General features: G+C 39.6%; 2 protein-coding genes across 2 annotated transcripts in view; one reads left to right on the forward strand and one right to left on the reverse strand.

Moving 5' to 3' along the window:
- On the forward strand, positions 1–16,609 carry myef2 (myelin expression factor 2). Its single transcript, XM_057840025.1, has 17 exons — positions 1–192; positions 6,831–7,033; positions 7,719–7,771; positions 8,452–8,459; positions 8,551–8,644; positions 8,767–8,955; positions 9,203–9,356; positions 11,235–11,284; positions 11,362–11,422; positions 11,585–11,686; positions 12,975–13,019; positions 13,102–13,191; positions 13,304–13,399; positions 13,533–13,592; positions 15,621–15,790; positions 16,000–16,051; positions 16,198–16,609. The coding sequence occupies exons 1-17, from the start codon at positions 80–82 to the stop codon at positions 16,359–16,361; spliced, it is 1,704 nt and encodes a 567-aa protein (XP_057696008.1). The 5' UTR covers positions 1–79; the 3' UTR covers positions 16,362–16,609.
- slc24a5 (solute carrier family 24 member 5) overlaps positions 14,726–17,737 on the reverse strand; it is a 14,149-nt gene continuing 11,137 nt past the window's right edge. The window contains exon 9 of the mRNA XM_057840024.1: positions 14,726–17,613. Coding sequence (XP_057696007.1) covers positions 17,291–17,613 — 323 coding nt within the window. The 3' untranslated portion in view covers positions 14,726–17,290. The remainder of the gene's footprint in view (positions 17,614–17,737) is intronic.

Here is a 17,737-nt window from a genome sequence, read left to right on the forward strand (position 1 = left end):
AGACTAAAGCAGGTTAGCCCAAACACATTTGAAAGTGCGTCAAGGCATCTTGTGTCGTGCAAGCAACAGCATCCCGACCATGGAAGATATTATCCCAGGTCTTGGTGAAGATTCCAAGATGGAGGAGCCCAACGCATCAGTCATATCAGACAACAGCGAACCTGATCCCGAGACACCAAATGGCGTCAAGACGTAAGTAAATGATCGATTTTTATTCTCCACCGAATGTATGAAGCCCTCCACGCTAAAGCTAAAATGGAGTCGCAATGAGGCTAACCATTGTTAGCTAGGACGGTCCGTTTTGTTGTGATGCGGTGCAACGTACGCGCTTTTTGTAGCCCTCACTACGTTTTGAAAGATTAAGGAATGTTTTCTTATACAAGATTTTCTTTTAGTACGATCTATTGTGCGCTGGCTATAACCATATGGTTAGGTTATCTGGTCAACGGGGAATGTCAAGATTTAGGGCACGCTCGTGTTCTCAGTTATTTAAACGGGACATATTGGCAAACGTACGGCCAGGTGTATTTTTCAAGCATTGCACAGTCGTACTTTACTGTGTAATTCGTTCGTTGAGAAAACCTATAACTCAACTCACTCGTTCAAGATATGGGCCGTTTCATATCACGATGTCAATATACCACGATCTAATCTTATATATATCTATATATATTAATTAGGGGGAAATGTTATACATTTATGACGGCTTTTCTTTTATTCACATTATTTTTTAATTGACATTAAACTGACCTGACAAGAATGTTAATTTGCATCAAGTAGTGCTGCAAACTAAAACTATCTGATGTCAACAGAAGCAGCACGGTAGCATGCATATTGTTGCTCAAATGTAAGGATATCTAATTACAGCGTTTTCCCTACATATAAAAGATTCTGGTGCACCACGCATGCATGAGATGTTTTTTTTTGTTTTAAGGCCACTTCAAACTAGCGGCAGCCTAGTGTGAAGAGTTCAGCGGCAACCTATTAATTGTGTATTGTAATGTCCGTAACTAAACGCCGCCACCTTAAGCCACCATCGGACTGGGGAGCTGTAACATAGGGTGAATCGAGTAGGAAGAATGGGAGAACGGGCGAGATAGCAAGAGACAGCAGTCGCATGTTGCGGCAGCCCGCTGTTATTTTGTTATTGTTTATCTTTATTGTTGTTGGCACAACAAAGTAGGTAAGCCAATACTGACTCTTCTCCTTCTTCCCCTCATCCGGGGCATTACAGTATTTTGGATCAGACTTTTCGGCGAAAGTGAGCCGTGGACGCCAGTCATGGACAGAATGGCAAGTTTGAATGAATTTTCACCAAGAGGCGGGGCCCAAAATTTCATTTTCAGAGCGCCGCCGCGCTAACGTAATAAATGCATCCAATAGCAGAGGGGCAGGCGTACTTATATCTGTGCTATCAGGCTGTTTCGGCCGACGAATATACACAATCATGGCTGACGAAACTTTGATAAATGTGCTTTTTTTCAAGTTTCACGAGCTCTGCGACACTTGAAAAATGACTCTCATACCTCTCCTTGCTAAGCTAAATTGTACGTCGGTGTGTGTTCGTGTTGAAAGGTGGTTTATGAACAACAACAAAAAAACTTTTCACCTTCTCACCGAAACTAGTAAAACTCTTACACGACTATTAGAATTTCCCCCTTGAAATGGGTCCGTTAACAGAAGGACTATTATTGTTGTGGTATACGTGTTAGGGCCAAATAAAAGGAAAAAGAAGGACTACGAGATGTAAGCTGTACTATTGCTATGAGGGAAAAAAAAGTGGTATTATTAGGTAGGGTAATGTAGCTATAATCAGCTACGCATTTTACGTACATGTACCATAACTGAGAGCTACGACATTAGCCTGGCTAATGAAATATTTCAGATAGATCTTTGGTATGGTTCTTCTTGGGGGAAAAAAATGTGGGAAAAAAATTCTCATTTGTCACGATATGACGCAATTTCACCGTGGCACGACATGGTGAGGCTGTCTGACTACGATGCAGCCCACCACCACAGCTTCAAAAAAATCGTCAGGGAAACCCTGAATTACCTACTAATACTTGGGACAGTTGTTCTGACATTTGAGACTGCTGTACATTATGCTAGCATATTATTAAAATAAATTAATATGATATTTTCTATTAACTTAATAATTCAGTGACAGTGACTGATTGAACGAACGATTTGTGGATGATAGCCGGAGTCAAAATTTCTGAATTTGCACTACCACAGCTGGCAATAGACCTGTTTTCTAAAAATGAAATGTTTTTTTTTTTTTTTTTAACATTTTAAAATTAATTTTGTCTAGAAGCACAGAGACGGTTGCAGAATGCAGTGGAGCGGTATGTCAATGGTATTAAACTTAACACATAGAAGACTGTTATTATAATGGAGACGCAATGCCACAACTCGCAACTTAAAAAAGAGAAACCCCACAGGCCGAATATCTATCTAGCTATAACGTTAGCTACTTAGTGATGTTATGTCTTCTGTCAGATTTTGCTCCCAAAGCTTTTGTGGCGATGAATAAGCAGTCTTTTACATTGTTTGATTCTCAGTAATATCCAGTCGTGCTGAATAAACAATTTACATCAAAAACATACATGTGCAACTTTAATACGGCGTAAATAAATGCTCAAGACGTAAAGGTGAGAGAGTGGCGTGCAGTTGAGTTGAAAGTGACCAAACGTAAGTACATTTTCCTTTCTTTCTAGAAAGTTTGTGGTGCTTACTTTAGACTTTAAGTACTGGCATCTTGACAGAGATTAGTTTTATTTTATTCTATTTGTGTAGTGACCGGCTAGTAAACAAGCAGACAGTCAAATGTTAGCAAACCTGTGTTACTAGTAGGGCTGCAGCCATCGATTATTTTGGTCGTCGATTAATCGATGAACGAGTTAGTTCGAAAATTCAAATAATCGGATAGGGAACATAAAAAAATTAAAATACCTGAGCTGAGCCTCAAACGGTATAAAGAATAAATAAATTTAAAATCTAATTACAAAAAAGGACAATTGGCTAACTTGTATTGCAAAAGCCTGCTAGCTTAAATGCTGTAAAACGCTAACTTTTGTTGTTGTTGTTGTTTTTTTTACACAATGCTCTTAACAAGTAGTTCAAACACTTTAAACAGAAACGGTTAAACATACCAATAAATTAAATAATAAAATGCATTAAAAAAACATAAGCTCAAACAAAACTGAGCTTATGGTGGTTATTGTTGTATGTATGTTAACAGGGAGCAGTTGGATTCAGCCATGTGAAATGAGTTATGTCATATTCACTGGCACCACTAGAGGGCAGTGTATTCACCCAAATCAATAAAATGAAATGCAAACACTTTCAAAACAAATCATTACAACATCACTTTAAACAAATACTCGAAGCAGCACAATTTAATTCAAATCTTTTTTCTAATCGAATTACTCGAGTTAATTGAGTAATCGTTGCAGCACTAGTAAATAGTTAAGTCTACGTTTCTACTACATGCTATCAAATATTATTATTTTTCTTTTACAAATCGATCATGAACTGACCTTTGATTTGCATGTGAGATACATCAATGGAAAGCTTAAAATCTCAATTTTCTGGAGGAAGAAAAATTTTGAACAGCAGGGCATTAAAAAAACAAAACAAAACAGCAAAACTACTATAATTTTTCACCACCACCACCTCCTGAGGCCTTGAAGACCACAACTATTACCAAAATGCTTGTGTAATGTATCAGATCATCTATAGATTAAACCATAAGTTAGGTGACATCATCCCAATCAGTACTCCTCAGCACACATATACTACCAGAAGAAAACATCAAGTCACAGGGAAAAAATGAAGGCTAAAGTATACACGCTTTGGCATTGTGTGCAAAGGACCACAGATTTGGAATGAACTAGACGAAACACTAAAAATGTCACATGTTGTTTTTCAGTTTTTCTTTGTTCAGATCGATTATTAATCATCTAACATATCGGAGAAAATGCAACAGTAACAAAAAAAGAAAAAAAAAAAATTAAGCGATAGTAATGAGGTAGCCTGGTACACCAGACTCACCGCTGTTCCAGCTATTGAGTCTGGCCACCATTCCCGCGGATACAATTTCCAGGGCGGAGCAAGCCACAGCAAACAGACAGCGGAGTGGACCAATCAGCGACGGGCAGGGCAGACGTCACGTTACTAAAGCGACGAGGGCAGGACCAGGGACTTGCGCGCGGAAGTAAACGTACGAGGAGAGCGGAGTTTATTCAACATGGCTTGCGCGGGACGGACTTGTCAATGACTCGTGTCGATGTGTTTTTGGTAATTTAAAACTGATTTTATCTTGGATTGGAACATATTCTCGGCTCTCCTGTTCAGCTTTGTTATGGAGACGACTTCCGACGCGCAAGAGTGACGTTGCTCGTTAAAAACACGTCACGCAAATAAACGAATCTGATTTGTCGATTGATTTTGTACCTGCTCGAAAAGGCTGTTAATGGGATGGTTCCCAGACTATTTCTCTCAGTGTTTGAAAAATACAGGGAGAAAAGTCTGGCAGAGCCAGGCAAGTAATGAGGTAGACTCCCGTGACCTTTTTACAGACACAATTTTTTTCATCGTGACATAATTTGTTTTAAAATATGCAAGCGAAAAATTTTTTGGAGTCTTTTTTTTTTTCTTCTTTTTTTTTCAACTAAATATTAGACATCAATTAATGATTTTAAGCTAAAAATGACAGACATTTTGAATAATAAATATAATTACTGAGCTTTTTATGGCTGGGTTGAAACAAAAGCGGTTGCGTGACGTCTGTAAACGGGGGTTTCGAGGGTAAAACGGAAAAATTAAAAATAGTTCGGGGACTTAATGCACCATGAATCTGCTATTGCAGCAAATAGACGTATTGTTCTATCAAACACAACAGTTCTTTTGGTTTAAAAAAACAGCAGTTTATTTTCAAGAGGGGTGCAAGAGCAGAAACTGCTTTTTCAGACTTGTCTGTGTTTTCCTATGCAACTCTACGGTTGGTGTCCGAATTTCTGATTTGGTGGCGTGGTTCAGCGATAGGTCCATTTACTAACTATTGAGTAGAGAGAGTGACATCTGGCGGCCAGTTCAAATTTGGCACCATCTGCTATCCAGAATGTGCATTCCAAGAACAGCTCTATTCATGGCGATAATGACAATAGAATAGACGTGAAATGTCGATAGTTTTTAATATCGTTTTGACGATATATATTTTAATATTGTACAGCACTACAGCAGAAATCAAATCAGTTCTTTTTGTTGATATATGAAGTAGAGCTGAAACGAATACTCGAACAACTCGAGTAACTCGAGTTTAAAAACTGATCCGAGTAATTTTATTCACCTCGAGGAATCGTTTAATTTTGCCAGCTCTAAGCATCACGTTTTGCCCACACTACTTTTAATGCGGGACAACGCGCTGACGTCACGTGCGTAGAGGAAGAAGCAATAAAAAATACCTTACTGCAGCCGACAGCCGTTACAAACTGCGCAACGTTGCTAAAAACTACGCCCGCATGTTGCTACGGTGGTAGCAGCCTAGCAGGTAGCATCTGATGCGTGTCATAGATATCACATGTACGTAGAACTAGATGCAAAATGACCGACTCGGTGGCGTTATTGAAATAGCCGCCATATTAAAGCAGTACACTTCTGAGCGCTCATAAATAAGATTAACGTTACTGTCACTCGCTCACTAACGTCATCCCTGCGGAGGGCTAGGTTTCTATTCATTATGACCACTGTCGATGCGTGGCTAACTCTTACATACAGGCTTTATTTAATCTGTGAAAACAGCTCTGTAGAGTGATTAGGGTGTAAAATAAAAACATAATAATGTTAACTGTCAATTTTAGCTCAGTAGTCATCGCTGGATAAAACACCAAGTAGCACTGGTCCCTAATGTGCTCCAATACAGCACAGCATTTATTTTGATCACTGCAAAAACTCAAATCCTATAAAGACTTACAGTTTAGACTAACTTAAAACTTAACTAGAACTTATAGCTTGACACAAGTGGAAATTCAGTTGAAACACGTAGGAAAAACACCTCACTTTTAAGTTATGTGTGTTATCAAGCGTCATGACATTTTTAGGTCAGAAATATATTTTTTATAAGATCTAAAAGTATTTGGAGTGAAAGCATTGAACTAGTCTTTTTTTTAGTCACATTTGAGATGCAATTGTTGGCTGTTTTCAACCATGTACATTGAAAATGAAGACATTGATTGACTGAAAATGGTTCAATATTACATAAAATGTCTTGTTTTCTCATCTATATGTATAATTGCTCTTTACCTAAAAAAAAATGTTTTATCCGATTAATCGATAGAATTTTCAGTCTATTACTCGATTACTAAAATATTCGATAGCTGCAGCCCTAATATAAAGTGTCATTAAACTGTATCAGCAAACAAATTGTTTCTTGATGAGTCATGTTTAACTTATAAGTGAACCTCTCTGTGCCAAAAGTTTGTACTGCATTGTACATACATACACTCTTCACAAAATGAAGAGTGTAGCTGTGCTCACATTCTACTCGCCCACAAGTAGACAAATATAAAAGCTAGTTTTCATTTTTATCCACACCAGCACTCAACCATCCAAAGCTTCTGCACTCACAAAATATATTTAAATATGACAGCATTAAATTGACTTTAACGGGTTGACTTTAGTTTACCTACTGTCATTTTTTTAATGCAACATCGATTCCTGCATCATGCTAGAAGTACTTTCCCCGTCTAAGTATTCCCATTTCTTGACTCTTGCAAAGGACCCTAGGACACTTCAATATGTAAAATCCCCCTCCTTTAATGTCGTCATAGGGATGCTGAGGATTCAACCCCCCCGAAAGAGAAATACGAAGGTAAAGAGAAGTCCTCCGGAGGCAGAAAAGGAGGCCGCTATCATCCTTACAAAGACCGACATGGTGGTGAAAAGAAAAGCTTTCAAAGGAACCGGGTGTACATTAGCAACATCCCCTATGACATGAAATGGCAGGCTATTAAAGATCTCATGCGTGATAAAGGTAAGTGTGTCATTGGTGGGAATTTGTGCCTTTAACCTGTCTTTACTCCTCAGCATTAAAGTACTGTACTGTAGTTCTACATTTTATGTTCACAGATGGATCATTATGTTTGTAGTTGTAGATATAGTAACAATCTTTCCCTCGATGTACAGTGCTCAAATAGCAGGAAAGTTGCCTTCAGTGCCTATGGAGTTTCAAAAAAAATTTTGGGATTGTGTTCATGTAGAGTGGTGTGATATGTCTGCAAGAAAAGGTGGATATGACATTTTATCACATGCTTTGTATGTAGCTAATATCAAACATGTAGTTGAATATAACTGTATGACATTGTTGCATCTGTTGCAGAGTGAACCTTGACTACGTTTATGAACCTTTCACTTTTTTTTGAGGCCTGGAGGACAGCTTAAAAATGCCTTGCTATGACTAGAATCTGATCAATGTTGAAGTCCTTTGAATTTCCCAGGTTGAATGTAGCCATTTGTGTCTCTGGCCTCGACCTTTGGGTGTCATGCACTGCCCACAAGGGCATGGTGTTACCTGGGTGGATGTTGGTCTGTTTTATCCTTAACCGGGACATCTCCAGCTGTAGCGGCATTGTCAAGGCTGACAGCATATTGATGACTTGGTGATTTACATTCCTTTGTGTTCTTTTTTGGTATTTTTTTCCTGTGTATGTCTCATGTAGTCGGTGAGGTTACATACGTGGAGCTCTTTAAGGATGCGGAAGGAAAGTCAAGGGTAAGTGATGTAGCTAACTTGCTGCACGAGGTTTTAAATGCCCTCAGCAGGCTCTCCTTAATCAAGTGCTCTTGAAGGTTCTGATCCTTTGGGTCTTACTAGAACTGGAGATACTCTAGGTTGCTTCTAGAGCCCTGATAGTTGTTTTAATGATTGACATTTACTTGAAAGGGAGATGTCCTGTTGCATTTTGGAAAGAAGCTTTATGAACTCCTCCTCCAAGAGGGCATTATTGTTTTATTTTTGCTTTTGTTGTTGTCTTTTGAAATGGTGTAAAAATTAGTTTGTTTTGGCAATTTCCAAAGGGACACTTGGATTGATTGTTTTGTTTACTGATTGACCCTTATACCACCAAATGTCTCATTAATGGAATATAAAAATTTTGCGAGATCATGACGTATCTATTTATATGTTGTTAGTTTTCATGGCATAAATGAAAGATGTCTAGATGTGTCTCGCCATGAAAAATACAAAACATTTTTAAGGAATATTATTTTTTCAAAATAAATACAATAAATGACCTTTGAAACCTGTCTGCAATACATGTACATAATATTTTCTTCAAACCTAAATAACAAAATGACAAGTTCAAGTGCTTTTGCCTTTTTTAACTCTTTTTCTTTTCTACTTCTTTCGTTGTACAAAATGCAACCTGTACCTCTCCGGTGTCCCTTGGTTAGGGTTGTGGGTAAGAAGAATCTCCATATTACTTTATTTTTTAATTAAGTCATTTTGACTTTCCTTCAATCAACAATGGTGCCGGTGTTCCCACTAAACAGTGTGGTGGACTTCACAGACGAAGAATTTGTGACCAAGGCAGTTGAAACTATGAATCAGTACGACCTGAATGGAAGGCCTCTCAACATTAGAGAGGTACATACTGTACGCTTTTTGTACAAATCAAGAAAAGCTATGACATACATATGGTAATTTGTAGAACTGCACTTCGCCTATCCAAGTAAACCTATTTACAGTATATCTGCTTCTCATTCAAGGACCCTGATGGGGAATACGCCCGACGTGTGTTGCAGCGCATAGGGGGCCAACAAGGAGGCCGAGTGCAGGACATAGGACTCGGTGGAATCAATATCCCCCCTTCCATTGCCAACAATCCCAACATTCCACCTGAAATCAAACACGCGTTGCAAGCAGGTCGACTGGGAAGCACCGTGTTTGTGGTCAATGTGAGAAAAACTAAAATGTTATTGCTCAAGCTGATAGGCAGGTCGGCTTCATAAACTCATTGGCTGTCATTGACGACAGTAGATTTCCTAGCCATTTGAACTGGGTGGGGCTGGCAGCGAATCATAATTCATTGCAAGCCCCTCACAGTTCAAATGGATTGGACATCAGTTGTTGCCAGTGGCAGCCAATGACCTCGGTGGTATTGGTACATGACTCCAATTGATGTCCTTGTGTTTCATGTTACAGCTTGATTTCAAGGTGGGCTGGAAGAAGCTGAAAGAAGTGTTCAGCATGGCAGGAGTGGTAAAACGGGCTGACGTGAAGGAGGACAAGGACGGCAAGAGCCGTGGGATGGGAACTGTGACTTTTGAGCAGCCACTTGAGGCTCTCCAGGCTATATGTATCCTTGTATAATTTGCAAAACTCAAAGTACAGTAATTTTCGGACTATAAACCGCTACTTTTTCCTTCATTTTGAATTCTGCTGCTTATTTGTCGATTTATTTGGGTTAATAGGTAACTTTATTTGACAGCGGTGTAAAAGGACCGTCATAATTATGACATACTATCCTGTGCATTACTGAATGCTGATGACGGATGTCATTAACTCATTTGCTCCCGGAACCGTATAAATACGTTCTATTTCCAAATGCTTCAGTGTCCCGATTACGTATTTATACGTCTTTTGCGTTTTTTTGTACAAGAAGCATCTAGAGCTTTCGATCTATCGCCAAAACAAAAAACAAGCCTCAAAACCCATTTTAAAGCAATAAAACTGGCCACTTGAGGGCAGTAGCGCATTTGTTAAGAGCCCACAACTCAATTCAAACAGTACAACTTTATTAGGGAAGCTAGCAGAGCCCCTCCGCAGCTTGCTGCTCACTTCCACCGCACGCTCGAGGGTCCTGCACGGAAACGCGCACGGCCAAACCAGTTCCCCCCCAGGAACATAAGTTCCCCTGGTGAACGAGACAGTGGTCACCACAAAAAAAGATTTTTAAAAAAATCCATCTTTACGAGACAGTCGGCAATGAGGGAAAAGTTTAACCGCTGTCGCAGCCACCAAACGTCATCTCTCAGTTAGGTAAGTGTGAATAAATTGTTACTTTGCTATGAAAAGCTCTATTTGGCTGGTTGTTCATGTTATTTTGTAAAAGAAAACATTATTCAGATGTTTGGGATGTCACTGAAGCTAAAAATAGCCGTGTTAAAGTCAAAATTATGTTTGAAATTTTTGCATTTACAAAAAGCTCATTTTCTCCGTTTTTTCATCAGAAATTGGAAAAATGCTCAAACTAAGCTATTTTCTAATGCTGATTTCTAAAGAATGAAATAACGTATGAACTTACTTTTTTTCTGCTGAAAGAAGAGAGTCTAATCTTTCTTTTGGTGGGTTCCATGTTTATATAGCAATAGAACAGAATTTTTTGTGGGCCGTGCAAAATCAGTCAAAATCCAGTAAAATGGCCGGGAGCGAAGGGCCTTGCTCCGGTGAAAATGGCTGGGAGTGAATGAGTTAAGTGTCATCCGGCAAATTATGTCACTAACTCAGTTTTATGTCCAGCTTGGATCTTTAACATCCATTTAAAAGTGAGATAATTTGCCCGATAACACTAAATGACATCTGTTATTAGCATTCAATAATGTTCATGACAGTTTCATGTCATAATTATGATTGTTTAATGAGTCTTATGGCACCACTGTCAAATAAAGTGTTACCAAATACCATAACTAGCAATTAATGAAACGACGAACAGTAACTGAAGAAATAATTGGCACAGAACATGAATTTTATTTCCATCTGCAGCGCTGCAATGCATGCTAGGAGGCATGTTGGACAACAAGAGTGTTGACAGCAGGTGGCAGCAGAGGTTGACCCCCCCCCCAAGGGAGCAGTGATTGCCAAATGAAGCTCCTTGACACAATGAACTTTTGCAGTAAATTGGTTCAAAGCTTCAGGATGGTTAATTTGGTCTTATGATGCCGCTGTCAAATTGTCAAATAAATTACCGGTTAATATCTTTTGATGTAAATTTCCCATAATACAGTGAGGACTGCTGCGGCTTATAGTCCAGTGCGGTTTATCTATGAACAAATGGCGTTTTTGTGTCAAATTTGGTGGGTGGCGGCTTATAGACAGGTGCGCCTTATATTGCGAAAATTACGGTAAATGTATCTTTTATATATATATATATATATATATATATATATATATATATTTATATATATATATATATATATATATATATATCAATTATTTTCCTTGACTTGGAGCTCAGCCATGTTCAATGGACAGATGCTCTTTGACAGACCGATGCATGTTAAAATGGTAAGGCATGTGGATCAAGTCAGTGGTCTTGAGCAATTGTTGTTGAGCTGTAAATATATTGATTGTGTTTTGGACAGGACGATAAATCAATTCCCCCTGATAATTATCGCCAAATGGAGAAAACGCCTCAATTACCACGTGAGTGTGCTGCGGTTATGTTCATATCATTGCAGGGATGAATGGACAGACTTCAAAATCTGTAATAATCATATAACGCGTAATACTTAAATCTCTCTGTTAATTATATCTTAATTGAAGGGCATCATTGAAAGTTTTGAAATACTATGTCGATGTCCACAGGAGGTTTGTCTGGTATCGGAATGGGTCTAGGACCAGGTGGGCAACCTATTAATGCTAACAATCTCAACAGTGGAGGAGGGATGAGCTCCTCGGGCCCAGCAGGTATTTCTGAATTATTTTGGTAAATTTCTACTAAACTTTAAGGCTTTCTCTACAAACTTTCCTCTCAACAATCTGACTTCAACTTTGTGTTGAGATTTCAAACACAAGTACAGTGGTACCTCTACATACGAAGTTAATCCGTTCCAGGACCTTGTTTGTAAGTCGAAATGGTCGTAAGTCGAGCAGGATTTTCCCATAGGAATACATTATAATTCCATTAATTCGTTCCACAGCCCAAAAACCTGCACTAAATCCTTAAAAAATACTGCTGGTACTATTACAAATGGCAATTACATATAGCAAAACAAATAAATAAATAATAAATAAAAATCGGATTAATAATATAATAATAATAATAATTCCTGTAATTGTGTAACGAAACGGGTTCTAATAAGGCGGACGTTTTTTTCTGTACCTGAAGGCACCACGGGGCTGACGTGACAAAGAGGGAGGGGAGCGGGTGAGAGTTTACTTTCGCTTTCAATGCTTTCTTGAGAACATCAACGTCAATTGCGGCAGACAGCAGGCGTTTTGTGTTGAATAAGTTGTGAAAGAAATGATGAAAACGTGGCATATCTGGCGATTTCTCTGGAGATGTTACCACAATAAGAATTGTCAGCTTAACTTATAAAGACTGGCGAACGATGGTCGGAGGAGGACCGTGGCGATGTATTGTTGAGCCATTTCACCCCACGCTCATATTTTTCTGTCATTTGCATCTTCATTTAGAAGGTAAGCGTCAACTTTTTCCTTGTTTCACCACCTGTACCAACCTTTTCTGAAACCTGTGTTGATTTGTCACACAAGAAAATCCGCCGTGCATTCGTCTGCGGTGCTGCCATTGTCGTCGTATTTCGAGCATGTCGTCGGATGTAGAAACAAATGGCGAGTCAAATTTTACGTCGGATGTTGAAAAGTTCGTGTGTCGAAGCGATCGTATGTAGAGGTACCACTGTATCTTAAACTACGGTTGGAATATAAAAATATGAAAGTTAGTTTAGCAGTGAAATGTGTCTTCGGAAGCAGAGAAGTTGGCAAGTGGTAGGGGACCAATGTTTTCTGAGATCAATTTTGTTTTATCTGAAAATTTAAATGTCATTTACGTAAAGGATGAAAGAAAATACAGGAACTCTGAGACGCTGAGAAGCTTAAGTTGACCGAGCAGTTACGTTTTGTTCATGTAAAGGTGCCTATAATTCACGGTCAGCTCTCCCAATTAACATGAAATCCATTTGATATAGTAGTGTTCCTATACCATTTAGCACAATGTAACTGTCTCTTTCTGTAGGTATGGATGTTCCAGGTTATGGTGGAATGAACAGACTTGGAGGAGGTATAACAGTTTTTGTTCTTTAACTATTGTGTTTTACTGTGATTACTGATTGTAAAGTATCATCTGACGGTGGTTCTGACAGGAATGGGTGTTGGCAGTGGGTTTGGAAACATGGATAACATGGCCAGCATGATGAATTTAGGAGCAAGAGAACTGATGAGCAGGATGGGCGGTGGGTTTTTGCACTACTGCTGTTTGAACATGGATCTGTGTAGTATCAGAAGAACCTTTGTTCTTTCGTTCCCCTATAGCCTCCATTATGGTTGTTGTTTGTGTCTTCTAAGATATGTACCGGTCAAGAACTGGCGGAATGGATCGGGATTTTGGCAGCAGCGACATGCAAATGAATCGGGGATTTGGAGATTCATTTGGAGGACTGGGTGAGTTCAGTTATTCTTCTGGGGTTTTGCACAGCGAGCGCTACGATTTGTGGAGCGTCTCTGGTTTCATGGCTGCGAAGTGCTTTGCTTCATAACACATACATCATCCACCAAATTGCATTCTCTCCATCAGGTGGAAGTTTTGGCGGAGGCATGGGCCTTGGTGGCATGGGGAGCATGGGGACTGGATTAGGTACACTTTCACAGATTATCATATCTCATTCAGGATCACTGAGGTTTGGAAGCCTCCTCAAGTCGACCGCTTATTTATGACGTAAAAATATGGAGAATCATACTGAGAGCTTTTTTTATTAGGGAACTTCTCTTTCTTAAGACTTAAAGTGCCTGTGACACGAAAAAGCATGTTTATTTCATAATACACGCGGTATTTTATGCCCCTGAATGATATGGACCGCTTGGATGTGTGTGGAAGCGATCGCTATTTTTATTTAGTTTTTTGAATCCCGCGCCATGAAAATGAGTGACTTCCGGCTTCGGTCTTGCATTGAGGAGGAGGCGGCTGTGACGTGTACGGTAGAAGACGTCCTCTTCACGCTACAGTGTACTGTTGTGTATGAGGACGAAGGATTCAGCTGATTTTGCGGATTAATACGTTTATTTTTCGCATCACGCACGCCAGCCAAACGGTTGCAGAAAAATCATTCTGTATGAGGGAGAGGCGTATGCGCCTTTTTGGAGTTTCCAAAGGGTCCCCATTCACCGTGGATATTGACCAAGCCCTACTACTGTGGGACCATTGGACTTACGAGGAAGTGAGTAAACATCTTGTTTTGTATTATGTCAAATACGAATACAGCGATTACAAAGTAAACACTACAAACTTCCTTTAAATAAAGGACTACTTACGTTTGATCATTGATAGGCATGTAAAAAGCTCTCCTAATGCTCATTAGCAGCAGTACGTTAGCTGCACAACAACTCCAGCCACCCTCCTCTGGGGAACGAACTGTAAATTGCTCTCCGCCGGCCGGTTTGCCGATCCGCAAAGACAATCGACAACCGGGTCGTCATGTCAAATAATCCAGGCTAGTTATGTGTGATTTTCCGCTTCGAAGACTTTGAAACATCGCTCGGTTCGGGTTAGCATGTCGGCTAGCTGTCACGCCTTCTGGTTTGTTTACATTCTCCGAAGCCTGGGAAAGGAAATGACATATGTCCGATTTAGGTGTCATAAAATATCGTTCGGGAGGTGCGACAGTAAAGGTGAAGTCGACAGTTTTGACCATTATGGAGTAATTTTGCCATGTCGCCCTGAATAAATGCATTTTTATTATTTCATACTCCATTCAGCACAAGACTGTTATTAGTCATGACCATGCCATTTATTTAGCAATTGGGGAAAATACTTGGATAAAAAGAATATCCTGTAAAAATATTGAAGTAAAGAGACAGAAACAATGACATTTTGCCGCTCTCTTCGTCGCGTTTTCCTCGTTGTGAATAGTTCCCCCTTGACGGGCTGACTGGTCCTTCTCAAGCCATTTATATAGCTATTGGGGGAAAATACTTGGATAAAAAGAATATCCTGTAAAAATATTGGAGTAGAGAGACTGAAACAATGACATTTTGCGGCTCTCTTCGTCGCGTTTTCCTCGTTCTGAATAATTCCCCCTCAATGGGCTGAAAAGTAAAACCGATGAGCCCAGTCTACCGCTGACGTCATCCACCTGTTGCGGACGCTAAAGCCCTATAATGGTAGGCGTGGCTAACCGGCAGATTAAAAGACTAATTTCTCGTCATCTGTGCTTTTCTAAGTGTCTAATAGTCGAATCGTCTCAAAATATGATTCTGATTCACATAATAATGCCATTTAAGACTTTTTTTCTCGTGTCATATGGTCTTTAAGGACTGGACTATATTGCGCCGTTGCACCCATTTGTTTTCGTAGTATTGGTCATAATGTTTATATTTTAGCTCTGAACTGAAGTTACTGTTAGTCATAAAAGCCTCAGCTTCCTGCTGAAATGTTGTTACTGGACTCGATACTGATTCAATACGATTTGTGTGTATGTACTTTTACACGGAACATGTGAGTGAAAGCAGAGTTATTTTAATATATTTTTTTTTCTCCTTAAAATGTATTTGCAGTAATTGATTATTTTGATTCATCCAAGCAGGCCTGGAACAGTGTTGGAGTCATCATTTAGCACAGGAAGGTGTTTGAACTTTTTCTGACCAATTCTGTGTGGATTCACCACAGGTGGTGGTATGGGCAGCATGGCCATGGATCGCATGGGCTCGGGCTTTGACCGGATGGGAATGTCAGGAATGGATTTGAACCGCAGCTTCGGAGGTGGCGGACCCAGTCACCTGAGCATGTCGGACAGAGGCTATGGGCCCAAGGCTGGTTGTCAGATCTTTGTGCGAAATGTAAGTTCAAGTATGGTGTGAACCTTTAGTGGAGTGGAAACTGTTCTTGTGATTAATCTGTTTTACAAAGTCTGACAGAAACCAGTATGAAAACTAAACTGGTGAAAGATGAAACAAAACTACTTACCCTATGAGACAATTGCAAAATCCTGTGTATATTAAAATATATATTTGTGGTACATTATCTTAACTTCATTTCTGCGCTGCAGCTCTCCTATGATCTCAAATGGCAAAAACTGAAAGAGAAATTCAGTCACTGTGGTATGTTTCTTTCCACGCTTACCCTTACCTTGCTCATGTGTTAAAATATGTAAATAACACGACATACAATAAATTCTTGTAGTAGCACATTTATAGTTTAGCAAACATTAAAATGGATAAAATTGACTTCTTCCTCCTGGCCACAGGCCAGGTGATGTTTGCAGAGATCAAGATGACGAACGGCAAGTCAAAGGGCTGCGGAACAGTGAGATTCGACTCTCAAGAGAGTGCCGAGAAAGCCTGCCGGATGATGAATGGAACAAAGATCAATGGCCGAGAGGTGGATGTCCGTATTGATCGTTATGCCTAGAGGTTTTTTTTTTTTTTTTTAAAAAGAGGAATGCGTGCGCTCATTTCCACATTTCGCGCCATTTCTGCCAGCACGCTCTTGTTTTGTTTTAAAAACACAATTACAGTTCTTCATTTAACTTTGCGTCCATGGTTTCTATTTGTTTTGTTAATGTTTTCAACGTAGGTCCTATTATCTTTTGTTTTGTAATCCGATTTTTTAAATTGTATGGCAAGTTATTTGAACAAATAAACATTTTAATTTTTAAACCCGATGGCTATAAAAGTCAACTAGAAGTGTTCCTTGATTGCATTTTATTACCTAACACTGCCCTGTAGTGGCCTCTCTGGTGTGGTGACATTCCACATGCAACATTAAGGATGGCTTTAAATTGACCTAAACATTTTTTATTCCCAGATCAGTACGTGTTTGAGAGGGCTGGAGAGTGTGTCGACTTAATGACCCAAATTGCATCACAGATCAGAGAGAGGTGCTCGTGGCCTTTTGAGCTCAATTGTTTTGGTAAAGGTGACAGCATGTGGAAAGTTTGCTCTACTATTTATGGTTGTTTCCTCCTCACAGGCAATAAGACCTTGCTCGTAAAACTTTATCAGTGTTCAATTTTTGGTCTCCTTAAAAACAAGAACACAGCCACTAAACACCCGTTTTTTTTTAATTTCGTCTTTCTGGACGGAGAGCTCACTCTGGTTGCAACATATTTCCCATTTCATAGGTTTCAAAAATGGCTTCTAAAAGTTCAATGCAATGGAGAAAGTTTCACATTGTGGTAACCTGGCACTCACACCAACAACGTGATCTTTGGTAATCTTCCTGAGAGGGTGTGGTGTAGACCAGATCTAATGATGCTGACCCATGAATTGGAACATGCTTGGAATATTTTCTCAAGAGTCTTGGTAAACACTGCTTTGGTCCTGGGAAGGGTAAATTCTTCAGTCGCCGCACAGTCTTAAAGGATTATTACCAATAATCCCCAACTCATACAGGATAGACAGAGTAGCAAATAGGATGTAGCAAATGAGGCTAACCAGTCCCAATTTCCAGTCCAGTTTCCATCCATTCAGGTGCACAGCCACAAAGAGGAAGACGATGGAAAGGAGGAGTGTGGCAGAAATGAACACCAGCCCGGTGCTGTTGACCTCCACTGGATTGTTGGTGTCCACAAATACAGTCTTGATGAACCACGGCACACCCAGACAAAGCATGTCGAATACGTTCGAACCCACAATGTTGGACATGGCCATGTCTGCTTTCCCTGATAAAAGATAGGTCAAATAGTGGGATTAAGGTAAAACTGAGTGAAGTATCAGAAAAGTTCCGAAACTGGTGTCGCATTAAGTGAGACCAAAATAGTTCTATTTTTCTCCCTCAGAAGTTCT

This window comes from Corythoichthys intestinalis, chromosome 1 (assembly GCF_030265065.1).
Source record: "Corythoichthys intestinalis isolate RoL2023-P3 chromosome 1, ASM3026506v1, whole genome shotgun sequence".
Taxonomy (NCBI): Eukaryota; Metazoa; Chordata; class Actinopteri; order Syngnathiformes; family Syngnathidae; genus Corythoichthys; species Corythoichthys intestinalis.

Bases quoted from the DNA above. Each gene is read 5' to 3' on its own strand.
- myef2 (XM_057840025.1), top strand. From the start codon at position 80: ATGGAAGATATTATCCCAGGTCTTGGTGAAGATTCCAAGATGGAGGAG. The intron at 13,020-13,101 runs GTATAACAGTTT...TGGTTCTGACAG, and splicing joins AATGAACAGACTTGGAGGAG to GAATGGGTGTTGGCAGTGGG. The intron at 13,593-15,620 runs GTACACTTTCAC...GATTCACCACAG, and splicing joins GAGCATGGGGACTGGATTAG to GTGGTGGTATGGGCAGCATG.